The sequence below is a fragment of the Tympanuchus pallidicinctus genome, unplaced genomic scaffold, assembly GCF_026119805.1.
Source record: "Tympanuchus pallidicinctus isolate F22 unplaced genomic scaffold, pur_lepc_1.0 scaffold5, whole genome shotgun sequence".
Classification (NCBI taxonomy): domain Eukaryota; kingdom Metazoa; phylum Chordata; class Aves; order Galliformes; family Phasianidae; genus Tympanuchus; species Tympanuchus pallidicinctus.
The window spans coordinates 34,644,160-34,672,004 of NW_026294769.1; the positions used below are offsets into that span (position 1 = coordinate 34,644,160).

Genomic DNA, 27,845 nt, shown 5'->3' on the forward strand with positions numbered 1-27,845 from the left:
AACTTTCATTATTTCATTTTAAAAACTGAAAACATTTATTTTAAATATACAGTGACATAATATATGGTCACTCATCTTCAATTTGCTCCATTAGGCAGACAGTATCGTGCTAGTAGCTTGCGAATTGTTAGAAATAAAGACTAAAAATACAAGTCAAACTTAATGCTTGGTTTTCACATAGTCGTAAATTAGGTGTAACTGTAACGAAATTAATGGATTTAAAACACAGAAAACTATCAAATTCAGGCCCTGAGTTCTTAATAGCCCTTACTAGTTTTTCATTTGTCAAGTGTTCTACCTAACATATTAGAGAACAGCAAGGAGGTATGACACTGTTTCAGAAATACAGCAAAACTTTAAACTTGGGTAGCTTGATTCTTTTACTAATGACCCCTTTTTAATAACAATTCATCTTCTGTTTTCCCTGAAGCACACGTGGGAGCTCAAGAAAGGAAGGTTCTTCATTAATCTACAAACAGCTACAAGATCCACAAACAACTTTACAAATACACCCATAGTAACTGAAAAGAGATGTTAAAGCATCTTCATAAAACTGAGCACCTAGGAAGACATTTTGTTCTACTCAAGGTCAAGAAATATGGCAGAGAAGGGGAAAATCAAGGAGTGGCTTGCTCAGCTTTTCTCTATCATGTCCCCAGGACAGTTGTGTCCAAGCCAATTGTCTCCATTATGCAGGAAGGACAAAAAGCTGCAAGTGTTGCTTCAGAAGGAATCCAAACACACCCCAGGACTTCTCTCACCCACACAGAAAGTTAATTGGGCACCAAAATCATCCATCACTACTTCGTTCCAGCAAAAGATTATTTTAAGTTCTTTTCAAAAGGAAAAAATCTTCAGTATTCCCTGATAGCAAACTGCTACTTCAGGACACAAGTCTATCTAATTGTTTTAAATTATTCCAAATAAAATTGGAGCCTAAGCGGGCCACACTTCTGAGTATTGATCACAGTAAAGCAGAAATCATACTGGAGAAACCGAAGTGGCCAACTTCTCAATCTGAATGGCTACTGGGCACCATCGCATCTGTCAGGGTGATGCTGATGCTGTCTGAATACTACAGATTGAGGTCCAGAATTATATACTTTCTGAGTGACAATAAAGCAATGAAAAATTCTGGTGGCTTCTATACAGGAAAAAAACTAGTATCTTTGATGATTAATAGAAGAAAGACAGCCGCTGGCTTTCTATCCTTAAAAAAAGAGAATGCAAAGGGAAGCTGCAAGTTAATTCAGAAGACTACATCACCACATTTTAGCTCTGTTATCTCAAATGCTAATCCTACCTATCTAGTCATATCATGTTCTTCATCATCTCCTCTAAATTTTCCCTATCTTTTAGATTCTGCCTGTTAAGATGAAAGGAGTAGGAATTAAAAAGAATGAGAAATAAATGGAAAAGAAAGGTAATAATGTAACACCAGCAGTGGGTAGACTCATCATCTGTATAGGTCAAAGGAGTCAGTACTGAATGTGGAGAATTATTATTATCTTGAATTAAATAGATATAAAGATTTAAAAATGATCAGAATATAGGTGGAAGCCTTTGCTTCCATTATGTATAAACATTTTAAATGGAATGATAATTAGATTATCAGTGAATATGCCACTGAAACTAAGAACATGCAATGCTCAATACTGTCCTACATATTTATCAAAGATACAAGAAATGGTGCTACCAAGAATGGTGTTCAAAAGCTTGTCTTTTTGCCAGTACAATAAAAGACTCTGTCTTTCACTATAATGCCTTTCTTATCTTCCTAGGATAAAATTATAACAAAACACTTACTTTTAAAACAAAAATATAATTTTAAAGGCAAGGCAACGTAGTGAGAGGACATATATTATCCTGAGGAAAATAGTTATATATCCAAGGATGGCAGTGTATGCTTCATCATTGATTTAAATGGGACTAAATTCAAGTGTGTATTCTATTTTGCATGGTTTTCTAGTCCCTAAAGGTTAATTGAAGCATAGCATTAATTTTTTTTTCTTGTTTGGTGCACTCTTTCATTTTCTTATTTTAGAAATTATAATAAAACTAAAACTGGTAGCTTTAAAAATCTGTGCCAAATAAAAAGTGGGATTTTCTGGGGTTATTATAGATAATTTAAATGCTCCACTAAAATTCCGCGATAGCAGTGTGACAAGCTGGCACGCTAAAGCAACTCAGTGAAAAAGCTGTGACCCATCACAGTTTTAGAGGAGACTTAAACATAAGAAATAAACTGCTCTTCCTGAGTCTTCTACTCAACTTTTTGCCCCAGAGCCAGGAGGGAGAGCCAAAACCAGTGCTGAGTCAATTGTTGATACAGACTGCATACAGCAGTGCTGCATATCTCAGGGATGAGGAATACAGCTCTAACTGGTTTAAAAGAAAACTGCTTTTGTTATTATTTTCTCCAAAATTTTTCTTGAGAACTGAGCGGTTCTTTAAGGCGTAATCCTTCACACCCACCCCCGCCACAAAAAGAAAAGGTTTTTTTTGTTGCTTTTAAATTCCTTGTACAGACCTACCCTGTCCCCTGAACCAGGTAACACAGTGTCTTCATCTCACAGACTTCTGCTATGCTATCACAGCACTTAGGCTCAGAGAAAATATCTCACTCCTTTTTGAAAAATACTTATGAGAATGGTTGGAAACAGAAACAGAAACTTGATCCTTTACTTCTTAGCCTGAAGTACCACAGGAGTGTATTACAGCACAGGGAGGGTACTGTTCCATGCTTGGAACACTGTTTAAAAGAAGGAGCAACCCTTGCCTCTCGGCATCACCACTGCAAAGAAAAGAATAAGAGGAACGATAGTAATGTCATGGCTTGCAACTAAGTGTACTGCAACATCTTTGTTCACTTTCTGCTAATGGGTCCTTTTTTGCTAATGCTTAACTGGGTCCTTCTGTACCACCAGCAGTATCTCTCTGATGTCAGATGATATTCCTGTGTTGTTTGTCAAGAAACAGATGCTCACTGATCTGTTCTCAGAAAGAATACAGTTTCTCAATATGTCTCAGAATCATAGAATCACAGAATCCTCAGAGTTTGAAAGCACCTTTAAAGGTTGTCTAGTCCAACTTGCCTGCAATGAACAGGGACATCAGTAGTTACATTAGATTGCTCAGAGCCTGGTCCAACCTGGCCTTGAAAGTCTCCAGGGACAAGATATCCACCACATCTCTAGGCAACCTTTTCCAGTGCCTCACCAGAACAGATTGCCCAGTGATGTGGATGCTCCATCTTCCCAGATAGATCATGTCAAAAGACATAATCTGAGAGATTTTAGTCTGCACATGCTTCAGGTATGCATATATGCTAGCAAAAACCAATGAACCAACCAAAAAACAATACAAAAGTTTAGAAAACAAAACCAGTATTCAGGTAAAAAAAAGGTGTCTAGGAAAAAGGCTGCAGTTTATGCGGTTTACATTGTATTTGAAACTGGAATGTTTTTAAATGATGTCTATAGAGAAGATAAGGAGTGGTTTTGAAGATGCTGTTCGTGGTAAAATAATGTAAAATATTTAAATATATCAGATACAACTTTGGGAGATTATAGTGCATGTTTCATGAAGTTTATTGTAGGGATTTTTCTGTGGGAAATGCTTGATTGAGTCAATCAAAATATAGGATAACTATTACATATTTTATAATTTCTGTACATGACAGTCAGGATTACATTCTGGTAGGTCATTTGATTCTCTGCAGGTGGCTCTGTTGGTTTCTGGAATAGTATACTATGAATTACATGTTACACAAATGAAAGGCAGTTATAATTCTGGATAACATTGTATTTGATTCTACAAACATCTTTAGGCCTAATGCAAAGATTCCTTTGAATCATTTATCCAGCTAAGTGTCTGTGGTCCCAAACTCCTAATTTAAAAATGTTGATAAATGAAGTATCTCTTTAGCTAATAAATGAAGTATCTCTTTAGTTATCCTTTGTCAGCAACATTCATTTTAATGGAAAGTGAGTTTACAGGGTTACATGATTGAACTACTGAGCCAAGTCAGTGTTGGCAAATGATGGGCTAAATTATTGATGTTACACACTAATGAATTCTGATGAGAAATAAAATACAGACATTACATTTCAAGTGGTTCATAATTATTTTTGTACTTTAAAAGCAATTTTATTCTTTTTCCAAATCATACTGTTTCTGTAAAACAAAAACATAGTTAGTGATTATAACTAAAATTATTGAGTTTGAGGCAAAAAATGCTCCTGTAAGTTTTTCTTAAACAAGTATAGTGCTATTCACACTAGGGCTCTGATTTCTTGTTATACTTCTGGGAGAGGATAATTAAATTAAATGTCTAAATTTTTAAACCACTGTCCTTAAATAAAATAATCTACTTTGCAACGATGGTTAAGAGTTCAGCAGACGAGTTTATAATCTATGATATATCAGCGTGTTTACTAGAGATGTTCTGACCTACCATAATTAATTCAGGTAATGACAAAAACAGAGGAGCTGCCAAAAAGGAGCTTTCAACATGTAAACAGTTCATCATTAAACCTGTGTTTTGATATATGTTTAAAATGAGTAGAAGGAGGTTACTCAACATCAGATAGCCCAAAGTGATGTTGCAAGGTTGAATCATTAATTTAAAATGTCATTTCTCTGTCATTTCTTTACTCACTGTACTGGATAAAGAAATTTATTTTCTTGGGTATTACTTATAAAACCAGAGCTAAGCATTTGCTCATTTGGCAACATTATAACTTCATAAATTCTATCCTTAATCTTGTCTTCCTGAAAATAGACTTTATTTGACTTTTCTTAATTATACACTGAAGGCTTCTGTCAATTGCTGGAAAAGAAAATCTACAAAGTCTCACTTTTCTTTTAGACACATAATAACTGAATAATCATCTCACTTGTTGGCTCATCGCTGCATTCTCCTGTTGTTCAAAATTACCATTGCTTTTCAATAGATTAGTACCATAGAGAGCCTGCTGGTTTTGCTTACAAAAAGAATCTTGTGATCCAAATTACTCTTGAGAGGTTTGTCTGTTTGGACCAAAATCTCAAAAGAGAGGTTTATGTGCTACAGAGTCATCATAATACTCCTCAATATTAATTATAATTTGCATTAAACTTGAATCTAGCATCCAAATGCATATGGTTATACTAGCAAAAGTGCCTCAGAAACACACCATTTTATTTAAAACATGAACACCTTTATTTATTTTATTACACATTTATTTAAAATGAACACCTCTTTCCTCCTTTCTTCCTGTATATGTATCAGTTGAGCTGGTGGAAACACATACTACATTAACAGCGTCACAGAATCAAAAAGACCACCAAGATTATCTAGTCCAACTATCAACCTCTCCCCATCACGCTCACTATTCTATGTACCTAATAGCACATCTCCACATTTCTTGAACACCTCCAGTGACGATGACTCCACCATCTCACTGGACAGCCTGTTCCAATGTCTCACCACTCCATCTGAGAATAAATTTTTTCCAGTATTCAACCTGAACCTCCCCTGGCAGGGGCACAATGTCAAGCCATTCCCTCTCATCCTATTGCTGTTACCTGGGAGAATAGACTAACTTCCCCCTTAATACAAACTCCTTCTATGAAGTTGTAGAAATCAATAAAGTCTTCCCTGAGCCTCCTCTTCTCCAGACTGCACAATCCCAGCTCCCTCAGCTGCTCCCCATCAGACTTGTGCTCCAGACCCCTCACAACTTCGTTGCCCTTCTCTGGACAGACTCCAGGGCCTCACTGTCCTATTTATAGTGAGGGGCCAAAAACTGAATACAATGAGGTGTAGCTTCACCAGTCCTGAATACAGGGGAATGATTACCTCCCCCTCACCCCTCCCAAGTCCTGGTAAGTAGCTGCACTATTTCTGATAAAAGTCAGGATGTCTTTGAATTTTACCACCTGGGCACACGACTGACTCATATTCAGCTGGCTTTTGTCTAATACCCCAAGATCCTCTCGCCCTGCACAGCTTCTCAGCCATTCTACCCCAATCCTGTAGAGACGCATGGGGTTGTGACTGAAATGCAGAATCCAGCACTGGGTATCGTTAATGCTCAATACAATTGGCCTCAGCCCATTGATCCAACCTACATTCAAACAATGTTTTCTCTTATTAAGACAGTGCTGCATAAGAAAACCATGTCTTTCCTGCTGTTCAGCACTATTGCTCCAAATCAAGAAATAACATGAATTACGGGGAAAAAAAAGAGAGCAAAAAAGACATTATTGATGAGAAATGGTTAGCCTCTGGAAAAACAAACAAACAAACAAACAAACAAACAAAAACCAACCCACAAACAACTTTCTACAAAACTGTAATAAAATGGTTTAAGGAGATTTTGGTTATGTATTATGTGCTTCTCCTCAGATACTAACACTAAAGACAGCATAGCTCAGCAAAAAGAATCAGATTTCTGTATATTTTACTAGGAAGGAAGAAAAAACTTAATTATTGCTGTATTTTTAGTTACTGCTGCTTGAACAATATCAACTATCTTTGTGTAATAAGAAAGACTCCCCTGAACTGTAGGAGCATGCCATACTATGGAAAGTTGCCGAGAACTTTTTTATAGGATCCATTTTACTTCTTTATATAGGATCCGTTAAAATGCATTTATTTATAAATGTACATATTTTGAATGAGTAAATATTGCAATTTATTTGCACTGGAATAGGACTGAGTAGTTCTTCTGAGTCTCTTCCAACTCAGGATTTTGATTCCTTTTATTTATTTAGTACAGCTACTCATCTCACTAGTATTAAAAAGTTAGATATTAAAAGTTAGTTACCTGAAGAACACTTTCAATCCTGTAAGCTTGTGTTTCAATAGTAAATATATAATAATAATAATAATAATAATAATAAAAAGGTTCTATATACATTTCCATTTGTCATCATGTTTTAAATTATTATGGCATTTCTGTGTTTGAAGGCTAGAAATTAGAAGAACATGGACAATTATTATCTGGTAATATATATAGATATATGAGATATATCTATCTATGAGGATAGATTTCAGAAAGTGGTGGTGAACACTGAAGAAATGTAATACAATTCAATAAAATAAATTTTGAAAATAAATCTAGATTAGATGTCATCATTGTTCCATTTTCTGTTAGATCATTAATTTTAGTACTCAAAATACTGCAATGTATTTCTGCACAAAAATAAAAATGAAATTAAAAATTAAAAATGTACACCTGCAAGTAAACTCAACAATTCATCACGACAATAATTCTGAACTGTGCTAAGATTAACATTAAAAATATGAGACCAATTTGTCGGTTGGCAGAGATCACCTCCTAATCTCCATTACTAACGGGAAAGCAGCAGAACTATCCTTCAGATGATGATTTTGGTTTCATAAACATAAACGTTCAGTTGGTCTTTTTCTTTCTGCTATACACTACAGCTTTTTAGGTGCCAGTCACATTTATAAGTGATTTCTTACATATTCCTCTTACTTCATTTAGTCAAACTTTCAAGCGAAGCCATAGAAGAGGCGGCTAGTTGGGGCCTCTCTAGGTATGCCTTGCATGCCAGGAAATGCTAGAGGTTCTGACAGTCTTTAGGCACAGTGCTTTGAAAAACAGAGATTTTATGTGGATCAAAAAAGCCTGGTGTTCTAGTGTGTAAGTGGCAGAAAAACCTAAATGCAACAGTTGTGTGAAAAAATACATGCAGTTCAAAAGTGAAAAGGAAGTGACGCCATTGTAGACGTTAGAATTTGGCTATGTCATAAACAAAATTATAGATTATAAAAATGACACAAGGACATCAAACTGAGTCTAACTGTATCTTGGAGATTACTTTTCACTGTTTCACTAGAAGAGTCCCTCTCATCATCATACAACAGAACAGATGTTTATAAACACTTTTGTTCTGTCTGTTCCATGGCAATTTTTTTTGCCACTACACCTACACAATAAGTTAATTCAAAAATCTTGATGGTTGCTTCCAAAATCCGGTGAGAGTCATGAAATGAATCTACAAAAATCTACAGAAAAAAACTACTTTAAAGATTGAAATAAAACTTGAGATCATATTTTAAAGAATGTCAGGTGTTGCAATTCAAAATTCATTTGAGAGGATAGACATATATTTTTAGAAAATATTGGATGATGATTTCCATGTTTATTGAGAAAACTACTGGACAGGTAACAAATTTTTCCACTCAAAAATCAACTTCATGAGTAGAAGTAAAAATAGGTATCTTGCTGGTCTCAATTTCTCCTTTAACTGTGCAAAAGAAATATTTTATAAATGAATAATAAAACAAGCACAACTTATTTTCAAAATTGTAAATATTTACTATGATAAGTGTGAGTCAACAGAAAAGGTTAGAACTAATTAAAAGGTACGTAGCCATGTCCCCTTAAGAAAAGTTATCTGTCATCTAACCCCATATGTCTCCAAGATAAGGCAGAAACAGCAAGACTGCTAAAGTGAAATCAGCAGGCAAAAAAGAGACAACTGAGCGTAATCAGTGTAAATGGTGATAACTCAACCAATAACAGAGAAAAATAAAAGAGAAGACATAGATTTTGAAGAGCATCAGCCCTGGGGGACACCATAACACACCTGTGTTAATAACTTAGAGAAAAAATATGTACTTAAATTGACTACCATCTAACAGATAAGAAGCAAGTTAAGAATGATTAGTTTTAAGGAAGAAAAAGGACAAACCCTGCTTGAAATACACAACACTGTAGTTGGTCCTGACCCTAGTGCAACTGCACTGATGCTCTCCTGAAAGGATGTTGAACAGGGAGTCATGAAAACCACAGGAATTTTACTGATTTAGGGAAACATTTCCTCATGTAAAACATATTATCCACAGAGATGTACTTGATAGATTCAGCAAAGTCCCAGAGCCTTAGGAAAAAAATGGTTCATTCTATGGAAATTTCTACAACAATTGTCCACATAAAGGCAATCCAAAATGGACAAAAAATTATTTTCTATTGCAAACTAGTGTTGTTCAATAGAGTGGAAATATTACAAAAACAATAACAGCTTATAAATTAGCCAAAAGGTTTTTAAACATTTCAGGTTAATCAAGGAACTTGAGTAAAACCACAGAAAACATTTAAATAATGAAAGCATTGTGGAATCAAAATGACAGTCTGTGAACTGACCATTTCTGTTGAGGATTATGTAGAAATTTCCACTAAATCAGATTGGATAAAGCCACTTCCCTCAAAAAAAAAAAAAAATTAAACTTTGCACTGGTGTGAATGGCTGAGTAAGGTGTAGATCTACGTAAAATTAAACCAATAATCTTGTATTGGTTAAAAATGTACCTTTGTGGTGCCACCACCTGGAAAAATTATTTAAATGTTTTAAAGCAGCAATCTTTTCTGTTAGCGCTTTGGCCCCCCAAATAATTTTGACAGAAATGCAGTCAAGATAAATCACCTAAAGGGATGAAGTAAATTGAAGACTGTCAGGACTAAAGTACAGTCACAATCCTAAATAAAGCTACATCTGCCATCGTACATCATTTTTGCAATTAGATAGCTAATTGAACTTACTCAAGAGCCAAGTTATTGAAACTCGGAAATGTTATTCGGAAAGACAAAGTCACTGAATGAATACCGTGCCTGTACCCCTCTGGGAGAAAAGGTTTTATTTTTTAACTCTCAGTTTTATTAAACTAAATAAATTGTTTTTATTATTTACTGGCTGATTAGGAATATATTTAGCAATTGCAGGAAGATTTTTGAAGACTGATGCCCTCCAGCAAACTACTGAGTGTGCAAACCACTGACTGCAATGGTGAAATTTTTCACACGTTGCTCTGTCACATTTCTTCAAACACCAACCACAAAAAATCTCCACACAGCTTTTATTTAAAGACAAACTGTCACTGCTTTCAGCAATAGTCTTTGCTCCTGTCATTTTATACAAGTTGTCCTCCAACTATTAACTAAGAAGCTAATTTTTACTAGAAATTGACTCCCCTCACTCTGCCATTACGGTGCACACGGTTGATGCTTTGGGTAGTAAGTCCTGTCTCCTGTTACACAATCGCAGTGAAAGCTCAGTGAGCATATGCTCAGCCATGCCATTTTCTACTACATACTGAATAATGTTTTCTGGTTTTCTTTCTTAGATCAGAAATCTGAAAGGAGATGCCTCCAGAATCTGGTCTATTCTGATTATAATTTCTGATCAAAGGAATGCTGCTGGTGGGGCCAGGCAGACCAGCAACATATAAAGCCCATGCTAAAGCTGGACAGAAAGCCAAGCAGGTGAGGAGAGACTCTTCAACTCTTTCACTCTACATATAATAGCAGTAAAGCAGAAAACATGGCTCCAGGGAACATGATGTTTGAATTGCTTGAAGTCTGAGCAATCCTGGTCAGTCTAGTTCAGCTACTGAAATGAAGTTTCCTAAGCAGAATTCCTTTGTTGAAGTAGCCATCATGCTCTGTTCTGAAACACTTATCCCTCCAAATTTCATGTGTGCTTCACTAACAGAGTCAATGACTAATGACTAGAGGCAAACCTCTAGTACTGATACATACAATCATGGAATGCCTTGGGTTGGAAGGGACCTCAAGGAGCATGGAGCTCCAACCCCCCTGCCACAATTTGAATTTTCCCAGAACTCTGCTGCTCCATGTAACTGTGAACTGCTGCCAGTTAAAAAGTACCTGCTGGAAAGGTAAAAAAAAAAAAAAACCAAACAAAAAAACGTTCATTATCTACTTTTAAGTCTCTCTTTGGATCTTACCCTGATCATGGCTTCTGTTAAATATCAGAAAACACTTAGGCAGCCAATGTACTGTATCTACTGCCTCTTCTAATTCACTCTTCCTTTGTGATTCACCTTCTCCTGTTTGCTCTAGTCAATGCAGTTGCTGTAACACAAGCACCATGAGCTGAAATCACCTGCGTGCCCACATGCTGCTCAGCACAGCAGGTCCTCAGCCTCACGCTAACATGAGACGGACACAAGAAACAGCAGAAAGCAAAGTGTATGTCTTGCTGAGAGGAAGGGAAGAGGAATAGCTGTCACACTTCTGGAAGTGCCTGCTACTGTGCCAAGTGTCATCAGGGTAAGAACTTAATTAGCAGAGGGTAGATTGATCTGAGATTAACACAAATACAACAAAGACACTGGTCCACGTGTAAATAAATCCACTAAAATATAAAAATGTTATGCTGCTGAGGGAAAATACACTTCTATATACATTAGTAATTGCTCATACTTGAATTAGTTTCCATTTTAATTTGTATCTTTTCCTTGTTCATTATTTTCAAGTTATTTTCAAGCAAACTGCATGAAAACATAACATGAATATTAGAATTGCACAACTCTTGTCAGAGAAGGAAGCCATGGATAATGAAAGAGGGCAGAGAGCAGAATGCTTTCTAGGTTCTCAGCAAAAGGATGTCTCTGGTAATGCTGAGCTATTCGCCTCTGAACACCCCCAAACGTTGCAGCTGTTCACATCTAAAAGCTTACCAGAGGCTTCTGGTACCTCTGGTACCTCTGTCGTTGGTTGGGTTATTCAGGAAGAGAAGATTAACAGACACAGCTTCCCAGCATGAATGACATACATGGAAAAAATTATGCCAAGGTGAAGGATTTCTGTAAAACTCATTAAGTAAAATACGGAGTAGTTGTTGACATAATGTTCAATGACATGTGAGGTTCATAGTACACCTATTAAAATACTGTGTAACATTAGACTAATGCAAATATTCATGTGTGAGGACACCAGCTGCCACCTGTGGGTTCCATATCTTTCTTATTGCTATTCACGAGCTATAGCCTGCACATCGATCACACTTTTTCTTCACTCACTATTGGAGTAGCTGAACACAGGAGAGAACAAGATTCATCACACAGCAAACATCAAAAAGGAGCTTTTCCAGTTTTTAAAATTCTTAATGAGGAATCTGAATGAAAAAAAATGTAATTTTTCACTCACCTGTCTCTCCACTGGCCTGCAAATGCAAATGCATTCAATTATGAGAGTATTACAAGTACAAAATGTGATTGTACTTTTATTGTAATTTTTTTAAATTGAATTTCTGATTTTAACATGACTGTGATTCATCAGTACCATATGTATCTCAATTTGGAATTTTATAATAAAATCCTCTCTGTCCCTTAGTGAGATTCTGGAAATTGTCAGTGATGCTGGTGCAGTTTATTGGAGTGCTACAACTTATTCAACTTATTTGTTTTACTTTAGTGCATCAGATATTAACAGGGAAATGCAATTATATATTATTCAAATGTAATGATATTGTTTGTACAATCATACAGTAAAGCCTGTAAAAATGGCAAAGAGAGGTTTATAAGAACATGGCACACTAAAGCTGCATCAGCAACACAACTTCTTTTGTGAGAAATAAGTCTGAAATTTTTTTTTCAGTTTAGTCTTTTAAAAACCCTTCAGAAACGCCATCTGGTTATGGCCATTAACTATGGGAAGAGATTGAAAGGAGTGGCTTTACAGAAATATGACTAAGATACCATTGCACAAGACAAAAAGAACAAGAACATTCAAACCATATCTTACAGAGTAGTTTTTTTCTTAGTAAATACATATACAGGGGGAACAAGCCATAAAATGAAAAATAATACAGGGCTGGAAACCATTTTAAAATCTTATAACTCCCACAATGTTATCATTTTTTATTTTATTTTTTTATTTCTAATGTATAAGGGAAGGTGTAGTACTTCTGAAATACAGTCCAATGCTAAAGAAATTAAATGTGAATACAGTGAAAATGACGGTATTGTTTACCATGGGAATACTATTTGCAGACAACAGGAGGGAATAGCATTTCTAAAACAACGGAGAAGCAATTCTGAGGCTGCTCTGTGTTTCAAATGTTTATATCCTATGTATTTATAATAATCTTTTCTAAGGTTGGTGAGAAATAAATCTCATCTTCCTTTTTTTTTTTTTTTTTTCTTCCCCAAACTACGCATGGTATATGTGCTAACTTACTGAATTCATCCTTCATGCAATTCCAGTTTATTAAAGAGGTTAAAAATTTATAAAACTCTGATGGGATATGGTTTTAATGCTTCATCACACTACCCATCATTTGCTTTTCAATCTAGATCAGAATGATCTTTCCTACTTCCCTGCAATCACCTACCTGCACAGCTAATATTTTCTGAGCGTTCTCCTGAGAGGCCGCCTGGATCCTCGCCAGCCCAGCCTGGCCATGGAGCCCGCGCAGCCTCAGGTACGCCGCCAGCGCCCGGCGCATCCTGCTCTGCAGCACCCACAGCTGGAACCGGGCGGCGGGGGTCGAGGGGGGAGAGAGAAAAGGGAAGAAAAAAAAAAAAAGCCCAAGTCAGAGTAGGAGAGGAAATTAATGGCGGTGTTCAAGAAGAATGATGGAGGGAAATATAGAAAGCAGTCAATAGCCCATTCTGCACTGTACGGACCTGACAGGAATTTCACAGTCTCTTGACTTTTCAGCCCACTCATGTGCATTCATCAGAAACCAGTCACATCTGGCTGCCAGGATGGGGGGTTAATTTTCTCTAAATGCCTCAGCAGTTTTGTTCTAGCTGAAGCAAACTCTGTGACTGCAAAGCTGATGAGTAAAATATTTCTACTTCACCCAGTTTAACTCAAAACCGATAGCCTTGGGACATATTGAACCTTTCTTAAAAAAAAAATAATCTTTTGAAGCTTTCTGAATGGCACATCAGGTCAGCACAAAGTTTAAAATGCACGTTTAAGACTTTGATGGACACAAGGGCTTTTTTTTTTCCTTTACTGTGTAAAGCTTATCACAGCTTGGCAATGTGTGCTTTAGTGCATGACAAAACTAAAGAGAATTAACTTAGCCATCAACTACTCAGGGAGAACAATAACAGGAAAGAAATTTCCAGATAGAACTTCCTATTAATCTACCTAGCTATAACCATGTGACATGAAAGCATCTAACAGCACTAAATTACACCGAGTGCCGCAGCTGAGAGTGACGCTACTTAAAAAAAGCATTTTCTAAAGATTCATAACAAAGATAACACCTATGGTAGGAATTGCAATCATTGCAAAGAATTCTTGTTGGTAATATTCAGAGTAGTAATGCTTACCTGATAGGTTATTGCTTTTTGTTAGCATTAATTACTGTTACAACGTGCAACTCAGATCTGTACCAGCTTTTCCTTAATCTGCAACTCATAAAACACGATGTTGCAGGTCTCAGGCCAGAAGAAAAATATTTTAATACAATCTGAAAATTTACCAACACCAAATATTTTTGAAAGACCAGGAATTTTTGGTAAATTTGGCAAAAATTGCTCTATACTCAGATCAGCTGGAATTCAGAAAAACGGAAGATTTAGCTAGCTAGCTTACTGCTTAGTGAAAATACAGGGTTTTGAGTTCCATCAAGTCAATTATTTCAATAAATGGTGTATATATTGTTAGCACGAGGCCTTCAAGCTGGATTAACGCAACAAATTGTACTATTCCTTCAGAAATATTACATTTCATTAAGGTCAAAGCCAGAGGTCAATAATCAGATCAGTTATAAAGAAGCTTTTACATGATATGACTAGTCTTTAGGATCAAGTGCACAGTACCAGGTGAAAAATACACTTTTTCAAAAGAACGTAGATTATAGTAATATCAAGTGAGCTATTACAGCCTAGAGAGTAATTAGCTCACATTTTCAAAATTAATGGCCTGATTTTCAGAGATATTGAGTTACCACAAGTCCCGTTAGATTCTATGGAAGTAGTGAGTACTCTGCATCTTTGTAAATGAGGCTGTAAAATATTTAAACAGATTTTGTATGTAGGTTGTTTTTTTGGGTTGCTTTTGTTTTTTTGAGTGATGCCAGTGTATATTAGCAATAGCACAGTGAAATGCAGAGGAACTCAATAAAAAAATATAAAATATCGATCTGAATCACAGCCAAAACTTGAAATGAAATAAGAATGTTTTTCAGTTTGAAGAAGATTTTCAAAGAGCTATTGCTCATTTTCTTCTAGATTAAGAAATATTTATTTCCAGAAATAAATCTCCAGCTGTCTTTGGGTCTGTTGTTAATTCAGCTATTTTCAGTTCTCATGTTGTCTGATAAGATTCTGGAGTCACAAAAAAAAATGTGGATGGCAGAGGAGCAAAACAACCTGTGACATTTTAATACTACAATCTGCCTCAGTCCAATAGAAAAACTGCTTAAGTAGAAAACTATCTTTGGATTATCAAATTTCCAATTTTTTGTAAAAATGTGAAATAGTTTCCAAATACATTGTCATTATGAGGAAAACAGAAATTGGGGGAGCATGTCAAAAGATTTGTCACTGGAAGGTGAAAGGGATCAGTGGCTATGCAGTTCAATTTCTCTCCAGAGTTTTGTCTTGAAAGAATAAAAAATGTGTTCCATAGTTTTGAGGTTTGACTATTTGAAAATTGCTATAATAATTACTGAGAAACTGGCAGTTTATAATGGCTAGTGTTCAATAAGACCTTTGCTAATGCTTCTCATTTCAAAGAACCAACTAACTCCTTGCAAATTACAAGCCTGATAGCTGTTGTTACTATTTTAGATGTCTTGCACCTAATGTATTTCTTATTTTGAATATATTTTATTGTGCCTAGTATTGTGGAGGCCAAACTCAATATTTATCAATTTTACAATATTAATTGCAAGATAAATAACATTGCAGTATGCGATCAGAAATATGTGCCTATTTTGGCAAGTAACAGCTTGATCAAATAATGTTATGCGAAAACTTCACATAGACTGGTAGACTCACTAACCTAGGAGGGGAAACATAAGTTTCTAAGGCAATTTCAGAACCATAGCTATTGGAACAATCTAAACCAGAAAATTCTGAGTGGCCCAGCTGAAGAGCACTTCTACTCCAAAATCAGCCTGTAAGTTTCCTAGATTTGGCCACTGACTCTGTATCTACAGATACAGGCAGCAAAACTTTTCCCTTCAATCCTCTTTTTCGTCATACAGTACAGTTGTTAGCTTTGCCTTATGTTTTAAATTGTTATCATATGTAGAGACTTACAAAGTCATGGCATGCATGAGTTGCATATATGGCATTACTGCTAATCCTTCATTTTTAATTGCTTTGTTTCACTATTTTAATTATTCATAAGACATATGAATAAACACTTATAAGGTGTCTGATCTAGTAAAACAGAAAAGACCAGGATGCTACCTGTCTCCAAGGAAGATTCATTTTTAATTCTATCCAACATTTGATATTTGATCAAAAACATACACTTCTTTTAAAAAAATTACTGATGTTACCTTTATTAGACATAATAAGCAAAAGGGACTGCAGTCTCAAAGTGGGTGATGTTTTTGTATATGACATGACAACTTCATAAAAATCACCTGAAATAATTATAGGTCTATGGAAAACTAATGACTGCAAACAGTCACAAGCAGATTTTTCCATTTTTCTCAACTAAAATTTTTAAAGGCATTGTTCCTTGTAAGCACTTGTGAGCCTCTTACTGTTCACAGTCTTCATCAGACTGTGTATGAATCTTGCCAAGCAAGTGAGAATGCTTACCATTAAATAACTCCACTATGTACATAAACCAACTCCAGAAAGCAATTTCTTGTGTATCAGATCAAGAATACAGCAACAAAACTTATTTTCTTTATAATGGCTGTTACTAAGACATTTAAAGATTTAGCAGAAGATGAAGTTGCAGCCATAGTAGGCAGCTAGATCTATTTATCAAGGACTGAAAAAAATTGTGGACATTAAAATGAAGAAGAAATGTACTAAGCAGCAGCAAAAATGGAAAAATACACATAACGGAAGCAGATGAGAGAAACAGATGGGCAGAGGAGTCTCACTAGACTCAGCCCACCATCAACACCATATTTTGATGAAATATTATGAACCTAGACCATTTAACATTTACAATGAACAATTGAGATATCAGCCATACATACAGCAATCCAGAAGCTAAAAAACATCAAGGCAAACAACAACGATCACATCACCAAGAAACGAGCACTAGATCCCACCATTTAAATTAACACCATTCAGAGAAAAAAGATCCCTCCCCTTCTTCCTGCAAGAGAAATGCTCTGCAGTGCAATACTCCACAGGAGGTAAGATGAAGCTGGACACAAATCTCAGTCTGGATTAAGCTGATGCGAACATGAATGAACTAGAGATATTCACAGTAAGAGCCATCATAAAATAATACACTAAATGCAGTACATCACCAATTTTCAAAAACTCTTGGAAGCTTATATACACCTGCAGTCACTTACTGGGCATGAATCAGGTTGGTGCTCCAAAAGCAGGGAACAATGGAAGATAAAGTGTACTGTGATGAACAAGGATCTTGATTGTAACTGCAGAAACGTCACATATTTTTATGGCTGCCACACTGAACTCTTGGCATGTTAACCAAATCATTTAACTCTAGTTTTTCAAGATGATAACTGGAAGGGGGAAGGGCTGCATCCAATTTAAGTCCTACTTTCCACAGCTGATTAGCAATGCCACATTCACCTAAAAACAGCAGGAAGACCTGAAATCATAAGTAGAATTCTATTAAAGCACAACTCTGGTTTCAACGCAGAGAATATAATTCTTTTGACATGACTCTTGACTGACACTGGTGCTACAGAAACCTGCCTTCTGAGTTCAGTGTAATATTATTTCATAATTCTGCAGTAATCCCTCTTAACATAAGACATTCATTTATTACAAAACGTAATAAACCAAGATGTAACTAACAGAAAGGTTAACTACCAGTCATTGCTGTCACCTGGTATGATTTTCAGATCTATGTAAGATACCACTGCATTTCAAACAGAATAATGTCACTTTGAAATGTACACTTTCTCTATTTTAAAATGATGCTAATCTTAGATCAGAGGACCCAATATGTGTGTGTCATATTAATTCAACAGTGCACTGCGAATGCTAAATTCTATGTAAATGACATAAGCCTTATCAGTTCCATTCATTGTTACAACTCAAACAACAGCAATTACAACAACTCTACAGATTTTGGCACTGGAAGAATGGCAGATTTATTAGCAAAATCCAGTTAATATTTATCTTTTTATACTGTTCAACTACCAAGATACACCTGTACAATATACAAAGCTTCTAGGTAATGAGATATTTCTTTATTGTCAAATCTGCTCCACAGACTGCTGGTAAAGATTACATAGCTCATTTAAATAAAGCTCTTTTGTCAACAGACTGGATATACTTTAAAAATGAGTAAAAGCCTCATGAAAAAAACAAATCTCAGCTGATGTGCAAGTGTACATGGAGAGATGCACTTGTTTTTTGACCTTATTCCAGTTGTGAATGCTTTGGTAAGCAGATTAGCAATGTTAAATTACCAAAAAAAAAAAAAAAAAAAGAGAGAGCGAGAGAGAGAGGAAAACTGTATTGCAAGATACACTGGAAAACAAATGCAAGAAAAGTCTGAAAAAAAATCAGAGCACAATCTTACAATAAGAATAGTGGTTAAAGCAGAAAAAAAAAAAGCCATGTCAAGAAGAAAAAAAATTTAAGATGTTTAATTTAAGATATTACGATTTTTACCCTCTGTTAGAAAAATACAAAGAGTTAATATTTTGTAAGACATCATCCTGCTTTATTGTGGCTACTTACTGTAAGCATTTTTAATAGTAGTTTGAAGACAAAAACTGTGCATTGTGTGCTACGTTCCTCAAACATAGCCTAAAGTTTGATACTGGGTAGGCATAGAATACATGTGATGTTATTCTTTCCTCAAAGATTTCTATTGCTATACAAGGGGAATATATCCAGGTGCCTTTATATATATATCATTTAGTAACACTAATGATCAAACACTATTTTGTCCCCAGGAACGGGGGAAAAAACAAATGGAAACATCTTTAAAAAAAAATGCAGATAATTTCCTTTGGTGTTTGTTTTTTTTTTTTTTTCCCTCCCAATAATTTTTGCTATCAAAGATCTCATCTACAGAAGACCACAAATTATCACAACTTTTGTTTGTTACATATAAGAGGCCATTAGAGAAACACAGCAGACAGCACATGCTGAAGTGTCAAAACCCCTCAAGTAAACAAGATAATTCTAAGGAAGTTCCTGACCTTGCCATTATGTCCTCATGTTGAAATAGCCATAATCTCTAATCATTCCATTTACAGTTTCTACTGCTTATTCTGAAGAGAACAAAGTGCACAATAAAATACAATATCTCATCCTCTGTCCCCTCCTAAAGGATTTCTGGAGTATAATTGTTAACACATCACTCTAAAAGTAAACAAGTACACTTTTGGCATTCAGAGTTAAGAATGTTTTTTTCATGAGCTTGTCATTTTAAACAAATAAGCTACCTGATTAATATGAACGTTACACTACTTTCTCAAACAATTCAATAGATAATTTTCATCTTTGTGAATTCATGCTTTCTTTGCTACACTTAAAATACACTCAGATTAATTATCAAAAAGTTCTAAAGTTGTAGTTCTAGCAGAATACAGATACTCTCTTGAATAATAAACATCCAATATTATTATGATATACTTTTATGTTAACCTGTTCCTCCTGATTCAGATTATTTCCATTACTATTGCAAAATAGTAAAATGAAATTCAAAAGAACAAATTTTACTTTTCTTGATGACATATACATTTATCATTTACCATTCAGTGATCATCAATCAACACTGTCTTGCTCTCTGGCCAAAAACTGGTCTGTCATTACTATGTGGGTTGTATTTCGAGGCCTTTGGCACCTGTCAGCAGTCTTGCCAGACCTGCTAATCGCTAGCCCACCTCGAGGACAGTCTGTGCAGTGTGACTGTGCACCACAATAGCCTAAGTCACAAAACAGGTGTTACACATGCTTTTGGCTGAATCACCACCAGCATCCTGCTAGCAGTAATAGAAACAAGACCTCCAATTACCCATTTCAGGAATGACATGGCCTTCAGCTGAGCAAAGCCAGACTTTTCAAGGGAATTCCCTGCTTGGGTTTGCACAATGTACATCCCACCAGCACAGGCAGCCCAGGACTGGATATCTTTAAGGGGCAACATGAGTACTGAAAGGTAAGTATGCTTTCTGGAAGACAATGAATCAATCAGAAGAACAGCTGGCCAATTAAGACATGCGTAACTTTTTGCCAGATGTTACCTCGGTGCTGATGGCTGACTGCATCTTAGAGATGCACATTGTTTCTCAATCCCTGGGGCTACCTTCATATCATTAAATAAACAGAGCCAGGAACTACTCTCTAGCAGTAACACTAAGAGGCACAGGCTGACTTTGTCCACACTCCACCGTTCACTACCATTTCTCAGCCCTGTGTGATATCCTCACTGTCCTAAAACACAAATAACGTATCACAGATATGCAGTGAGGGATTAACTGCGGAATGACTGAATGAACAAGAAAGCTGTGCTTCAGCTTACATAGGTGAAACAGAAGTACATGCTGCATACCTTTGGTTGCAGCAAAGCCACTTGAGATAGTAGAGCTGTGATAGTAGAATAGTGCTGTGCCATCCATGATGCCTGCTTGGAGCAATTTCTGGTGCATGTTAGTCCTTGTCTAAGAAATTGTCAGCTTAAACAAACCAAAACAGGATAGGGCACCATAAATAAGCAGTATAGAGGACTGTGCTAGACTTTAGCCCTCTTGTAATTTCCAGGTATGATGTAGCCTTCATGGCCAAATAGTATATTGAGCTTCTTGGTGAAAGTGTCTTGGAAAGAGCAGACACACACATGCTCTTCATAAATAATAGGGTTTGAATTCTTAAGCAATATGGAAGGATGAGATTAGGAAGAGAATATGAATGTTGTGCGGGATCCCTCTACAATAAATAGAGGAAGATAGGTAAAATATATGTGGCCAGCGGGCATTACAAAAACAAAACAAAACAAAAAAACCTGAAGCTTTTAAACTGCAGTCTTTAATTAAGTTGTCAACTGACTTGAATTTGGTATTCTTAGTCTAACCAAACACACTTTTCTTCTTCTGTAGCACCAGAGATTTCAGAATCTTCAGAAAAAATTCTTCAGCTTACTCATTCTCTTCATTACTTGGACTCTAACTCAGAATTATGACTATCTCCGAATTATGTCATTAGTCCAGACAACAATTTTCCTTCTTGCTTGGCCCAGAGGATGACATAATGTGACAGCGTGGCCTTTCTTGCTGACCAAACATAAACAACTTGTGAAGTTTACAAGGAGTCAAATTCCACACCCACCACACCTACACATCAGCTTCTCAGTACAATCATTCATCCAATAAGATTCCTGGAACCATTCTTTCTGAGACCTCCAAAGAGATATTTCATTCTTGGATCTGAGACACAGCATCCAAATAGGCAGTAATTGTGAGTTCAACTGTTCCTTCTGTCATTGTCTGCCTGCCTTCAGGCAGGATGGACACTATATTGTAACGTTAATATTACAGGGAAGGCAGAGAGTAAAATGGTGTTCATGGAACAAAGTGGAGTTTACAATCAGTTAGAAATGTAGCTTCAATCTGTCATATTATGTACTAGATTACCTAGTTACTAAGATAATTAGGACAAAAAAAGGCAGGCCATGCCTGAAGCCTTTGTCCACACAAGGGCTTAGGGATTCAGCAACTTTTTTACAGTAAGAACATTGTGAGGGAAAGGAAATGGCTCAATGGAGTCACATGCCATCAGCAATCAAATCACTGAGCAAATTCTGCAAGTCTCGTTGTATACGAAATACTGAGGGTATCATGAAGACTCAGAGAATGTGTTATAGGATAGGACTTCAACCAAAGGAAAAATTTAAATATTACAAAAGCACTGATTCATTGCACTTCCTTCTTTCAGTTCTTAGAAGCTCACAGAGAATTTTAAGTGGTGTGACATACAAGATGGCTAATAAAGACACGCTCTACTATTAACTTGCACTGGGCCAATTGCAAGAGTACAGTTTCAGTGGTGCTGTTTTATAGCCAATGAAAGACTTTTTTGTGAACTCCTAGATTTTAATTTGGCTTTATTTAGTCAGCATTCTTTATCAGTTTTCTGTGTTTTCACTCCTGAACTTTTACTCAAGCTTAACCCTGCTACTTCTGTGTACACATGATATTCTTATCATTTGTCCTCAAAAGCATGCAGAAATAAGCAGTGATGTATTAGATTGTAACACTAGTGTAAATTATTTACTTTATTTCATAATAAATTACAAAGCAGCATTTTATGTGGCAGTGAGACAAAGCGTATTGTCTCTTCTAAAAACTTTAATATTAGGATCGTAATCTGCTTATCACTTAGAGATTTAATGTTGAAGCTAAATCACTTTTGATTTTGCCGATATATTAGGAACTTCCCAGGTACTTCATCATTTCCAAAGGAGAAGGAAAATTATATGTGGGCATTTCTGATTTCTAGAAGGAGTCATTCTTAGTTTCAACCTACTAAATTTTCATCTGCAGACGAGGAGTGCTAACTGGCACTCCCTTGGTCCGCTCACCTGCAGGACCCATTACATTCTACCCATGTCTGCATATTGCAGTTTCCAGCCTAACAAAAATCTGCCCCCTGAATGCAGGTCTTGTCCTGTGGTTGACTGGGAAAACAGGATGTGCACCCACGAGTCAGAACTGTTGTGCCCTTGTTCCAGAGCACAGACAAAACCTGAAACATGCAACACTGGATCTTCAGTTTTACAAGAGCCTTCCAGGAAAAGGGGAAGAATATAAAAAAATGCTGCAGATTGCAGCACTCCAGTGAACACACCCAAATGGGACAATCCTATTTTCAATTTATGAGACAAATTGAATCTCAAAAGGAACAATAATAGTTAAACAGTAATAGTGAAACAACTACAGTCAAGTTTGCACAGCATCTGTAACGGCCCTTTCTGTCACTTCAACTTTTCAGCAAGGAAAATGGAAATCCTAAGAGGCCAGGCTGTAGCCCAGATAGAACCAAGTCTCATCCCTGAGCACCACAACAGGGAGCCTATCAACACTGACAAGGCTGACTGCTTTGAAATTGCAGTCCCTTAAAACACTGACATTCTTGGCCCCAGTGGCACAAAGCCTCAGGACCTGTGCCCCAGATCTAGGGAAACATCTCAGTACCCTCAGGTTTCAATTGTCTGGCTCTTGTGTAAGCCACCAGAGTTCTCACTCCAGAAGTGGGACCTGAGTCCCTACTGCAGATGCCACACAGACATGCTGCCTACACCTCATTAGCATTGTTGGCAGATTTTCATTTGTTACAATCACTTATGTGTGTTTCTCAACCAAAAAAATGCAAAAGCCAAATCTTAAATACAATTTGATTTATCCATAAGAACTGTAGCATTTTATTACATGTACTATATTTAGAGGGCAATTTTTTAAATCTCTATATATAGAAAGCACTTAAAGAAAAAGATTAGACAAAAATTCCAAACATGTATACATTTAATGGAATCTACCTTAAAATTTCTATGTTCACTTTTCTTCTTAGCAGGGGTTACAAACATGGAGTCATCTTTTTCTAACTGTTGAAAAATCCTCCAGAACAGACGGAATTTCAAGCATGTATGAAAACAAGGAAGTCATTACTTTCATATAAGCTTCAGATTGATTTTCACTGTGTTTGTCAAGAATGTAAGGCTTCTAATCCTTCTTTCAAATGCAGTCTGTATAAAAGGCTTTCAAATAGTTTTGCTTAATACGTAAGAGCTGACAGCAACAATAAATAGGACAAAACCCATATCTTTGGTTAAGCTACAGTAATGATGTAGTAGTTAAGCCATTAATGACTTGAGCCAGAGCAAGTCCCACCTATCTTGATTCCCAAGTTTCTTAACAGTCACAATTACACAGATAGAGTCAATATTATGTTCCTGATTACCAAATAAATGAAAGATGTAAAAAGGAATCCTGTTAATGCCTTTATAATCACATACAATTACCTTAAAAGGATAATAAAAAGGAAAGATAAATGTGCAGAAGTTAGCAAATGCCAGACCTACAGATGCTTTTGCAATGTTAATTTAAGACCCTATATGTTTTATGACAGTCTTATTTATGTTTCAGTCTTTTTCCTATCCTTTTCAAAGCAACGGGCAGAATCACTTTGTGAACAGATTAGCAAATACCCGAGTATTTCTGCAGAAGAATACTACAGCAAAATATAATTATATTCCATCTGAGATATAGCTAAAAGTGGTGAGTTTCATAGATTTTCTTGAGAGCAAATGACAGCTGAGATTTAGGAATCCTTAGTTCTTTCTTAATCTCTGAAGGGAGAGTAGTCTTAAAAGACAAAGGTCTTCTGAATTTCTCCAGAGACTGACAGATTTACTGGAAAATTCCAGCGTCTCCCCAAAACACTCTTTTTTTATTTTTCCATATTAATATTAGCTCACCTTTGTCAATCCTCCTTGTTTTCTTACTTCCAGACTCTTCCCCACAAGACATCTTAATCTCACATTCCTAGTACTCCCTAAAAGACAGTAAAATCTATACTTTAACTGTATCCTGAAACAACAAAATTAACAGTGGAATAAAGTGAGTTCTTTCCATACTAGGAGCATGTTTCAACATGGCAAATAAAGCACTATGGAGCATGTTCTACCACTGTTAATTTGTTCCCTGGCTTAGTTTCAGAATTTCCCATGTGCTCTCTTCCAGACAAAGTCAGCATATGACTCACTACAGGAACTACTACCAGAAAACTGTATATCCCCTGGTACCCTACATGTCAACATGGTACATCTCATGGTATACATATCTTCTCTTAAATACTGTTTAAAACAAACTACTGTGGTACATTACTGTGACAGAAATAAGTAGAACATAGTACTGCCCACTAGTTAGGGCCATAAGACCCCAATGAGCTCAAGGATGGAAATCAATGGTCAAGTGCTGTGCACTGTGGATAAGACAGTGACAAAATCAGCACGTGTGCAGTGGAAACCAATAAGAAACAAACACCATTTAGGCTTGAGCTCAAGGAGCACTTTATGGTTTCCTATTTTTTTTTAATTTTTTAATTTTTATTTTTAAATGCATCAAAACTGTTGGAGAAGTAATGCTGTCAGTCCTCCAATGCAATGATAATGGTAAAAAAAATGGCATGCTAAAATGTTTTTAATAGTGATTTCTTGATATAGAGCTGGACTTGCAGGTTGAAAAAATACTCAAAAGATATTATGAACCTTAAAGTTTGTTTAACTGTCTTCTGTCATATGGCCTTATACATCTTTGACTCCTACAAAACACAGCAAAATAACACAATACATTCCTTAATCAGGGATATTTGCCTTGGAGGATCGCAACATGATCTTCCCTGGTGCATTTAGTTAGTTCCCTATCCACATGCATGTTTCGACCTGAAAGACCCTTGTGACATCATCACACGGGCTTCATTCTTGGCACTCTCTTACTTCCACTCTGGGTGTCACAAGGGAATAGTTACAGTGTACATGTCTAAGGGAGGAAAGGAATAGATTTTTTGTTAAGAGCTTGGCATGAATAAATAACCTTCTCATGCCTCTCTATCTGGTCTGTGAGCCAGACAACGCAATAGGAAGTACAATCACCACACTGAGAAAAGATACTATGCCTTCCACATTCACCTTGTTTTTTCTTTCTTTCTTTTTTTTTAAGAAAATTTGGGTGCACAAATAAGAAGGGGAACAAACTGTGCTTCAAAAGCTTCCCACTTCAGATCATGAGAGCAGGAGCACAGGGCTCAGCAGGCTTACCCCTGTTTCAGTGCAGACACAGGTACTAAATCCTAGATGACAAAATTAGTGTCTGTTTCAAAACTAAAGACTAGATTCACTAGCATGCCAACTGTTTTTCAGTTCTCAAATACAAAATAACTGCTTATTTGGATGCTTTAGACTATTCTGGAGTTTAGAACGTAAAGAATGCATCAATAAACTGACTGCTATTAACATAATTATTTTTAAAAGATACTAACAACAAACCAAGAAAAAAAAATAGATGGAGATTCTTAATATGAATAATTTTTTTGCTCCAAAGTCATAAAGGCTCTTTCTGAGGTCAAATATATGTACTGTATAGAATAAAATATGATCTTTTCTATTACATGAAAAGTATGCATAAAAGAAAACCACCATAGGTTTAAATCAGTAAGAAAAATGCATCTTCAGTGCAAAAACTACCTCATCTAAGGCAACCATTTCAGTATAAATGCAAAGATCTTAATTTGTATGGAGACCAGACAACAGAAAATTATAGAGGTCAGCTGACTGAAATGCAGAAATTTTAAACATATGCTTAAAATCCATATGAGCTTTGAATTTGGTGTATAGCCTACGAAAACCACTTTTGCCTACTACATAGTGACTAAAAGGTTGATAACTGAAAAATTGCATGTCATTGGACATTGAGAGATGCATAATACAGAACTCACTGAAATACAGCCACTAAGAATCTAGAGAAATTAATTGATTATATCATATAATCTGATAAGTATTTATGGCATAGCTCAAGACTGCATCTTAATAACACTTAAGTACTCTCCTAGTCCACTTCTCCCAACAGGTATGCATTTGACTAGTGTTTTTTCACTGCAGGACCAATTAAGGTGAAATAAAACAAAAAAAAACATAGTAGTTCTGCCCAACACTGAAAGGAGACAATAAATTGAGATAGCTAAAATAAGTAAAAAGACAGAGGGATTGTACAGTGATTTTAAGTCTGGATAATCATAAGATCATAAATACAACTGATAGCAAACATCTATTTATAGTACTATTACTGATTTTAATTCTATCTGTAAGAAATGAAACAATTGCATTTGCATGCCTACAGCACAAGTCTGTTTTATTTCCCCTGGATCATCTATGAATCTAGACAGGTGCGTTGGCTTTGGGCTATTTTTACTGCAAAACTTCTGAAATCACAACTGTGAACCATTTCTGCAGGTGAGAATTTTCCTGACAGAGTATTCACATTCAAATGTGAAAAATCATCTGCTGCTTAAAGGAAAAGTGTCTTAATGTACAGCTGTGACCATGGTTTTCAGAGCTGGCACCCTGTCTGGAACCCATACTAATAACACCGTCTTCTTAAAGGACTGTGTTTTTCTAGTTTATATCAAGCTACTATTATCCAGGTGCTTAAATTTAAAGATTTAGATATTGACGATGAAGCATGAGAGTTGGAAATCTTACTCAGCATCTAAATTAAATAGTGTTGTGCCACAAACTGGTTTGAAAAGGAACTGCAAAAATCTTAAAATGAAGTCTGTCCACTCTGAGGCTTCAGAGATTCAAAACGCTTACCCTGAGAACTCCAAACAGCTCTTATACCTATTAAGAACTTACTGCTTGAGGGAGAACACGGAGTTCTTATGTGAGGAACGGTGAACTTCAATTCGGCCCAAGTTTCTTGTCTGTCAGATTTTTAACTATTCCTTTTCAGAGATTCAGAAAGAAAAAAAAAATTCTAATGGGTTGCTGATCAGAACAGTTATTCTGATGGTGAAATCCCAAAGGGAAACATGTTTCAGATATGAAGTATTCCCTCCAGAGTCCCTGGCAGTCACTAAAAGAAGAACTTCTTGATGTATAAAGACAGTGTCACCATTGTCAGAGAATACTCTAGCAGGAAATGAACCACAAATAAGAGCAATGTCTTTCTTCCTAGGAATCAAAATAGTTGTTTTTCCACCTATAAACATTTTGGAGAATAAAATCCTAATGGAACCTTGCACTCATTATGGAAAAAACACTCATCTAGCTTTTTAAAATGTGCGTATATTCATGCAATTACTCAGGGTCACAATTTATAGAAAGTAAGCCTGTACACAACATATAGAAAAGGTCTCCATCAAGAGTCAAAATATAATTTTA

The 27,845-nt window shown here is 36.0% G+C and overlaps 1 protein-coding gene across 4 annotated transcripts in view; it reads right to left on the reverse strand.

The window, feature by feature from the left end:
• The window catches only part of CCDC178 (coiled-coil domain containing 178), a 181,013-nt gene that overhangs the window by 3,379 nt on the left and 149,789 nt on the right, over positions 1 to 27,845 (reverse strand). For all 4 annotated transcript variants that reach the window (XM_052703878.1, XM_052703877.1, XM_052703879.1 and 1 more), the window contains one exon: positions 13,153 to 13,287. In XM_052703878.1, coding sequence (XP_052559838.1) covers positions 13,153 to 13,287 — 135 coding nt within the window. The remainder of the gene's footprint in view (positions 1 to 13,152; positions 13,288 to 27,845) is intronic.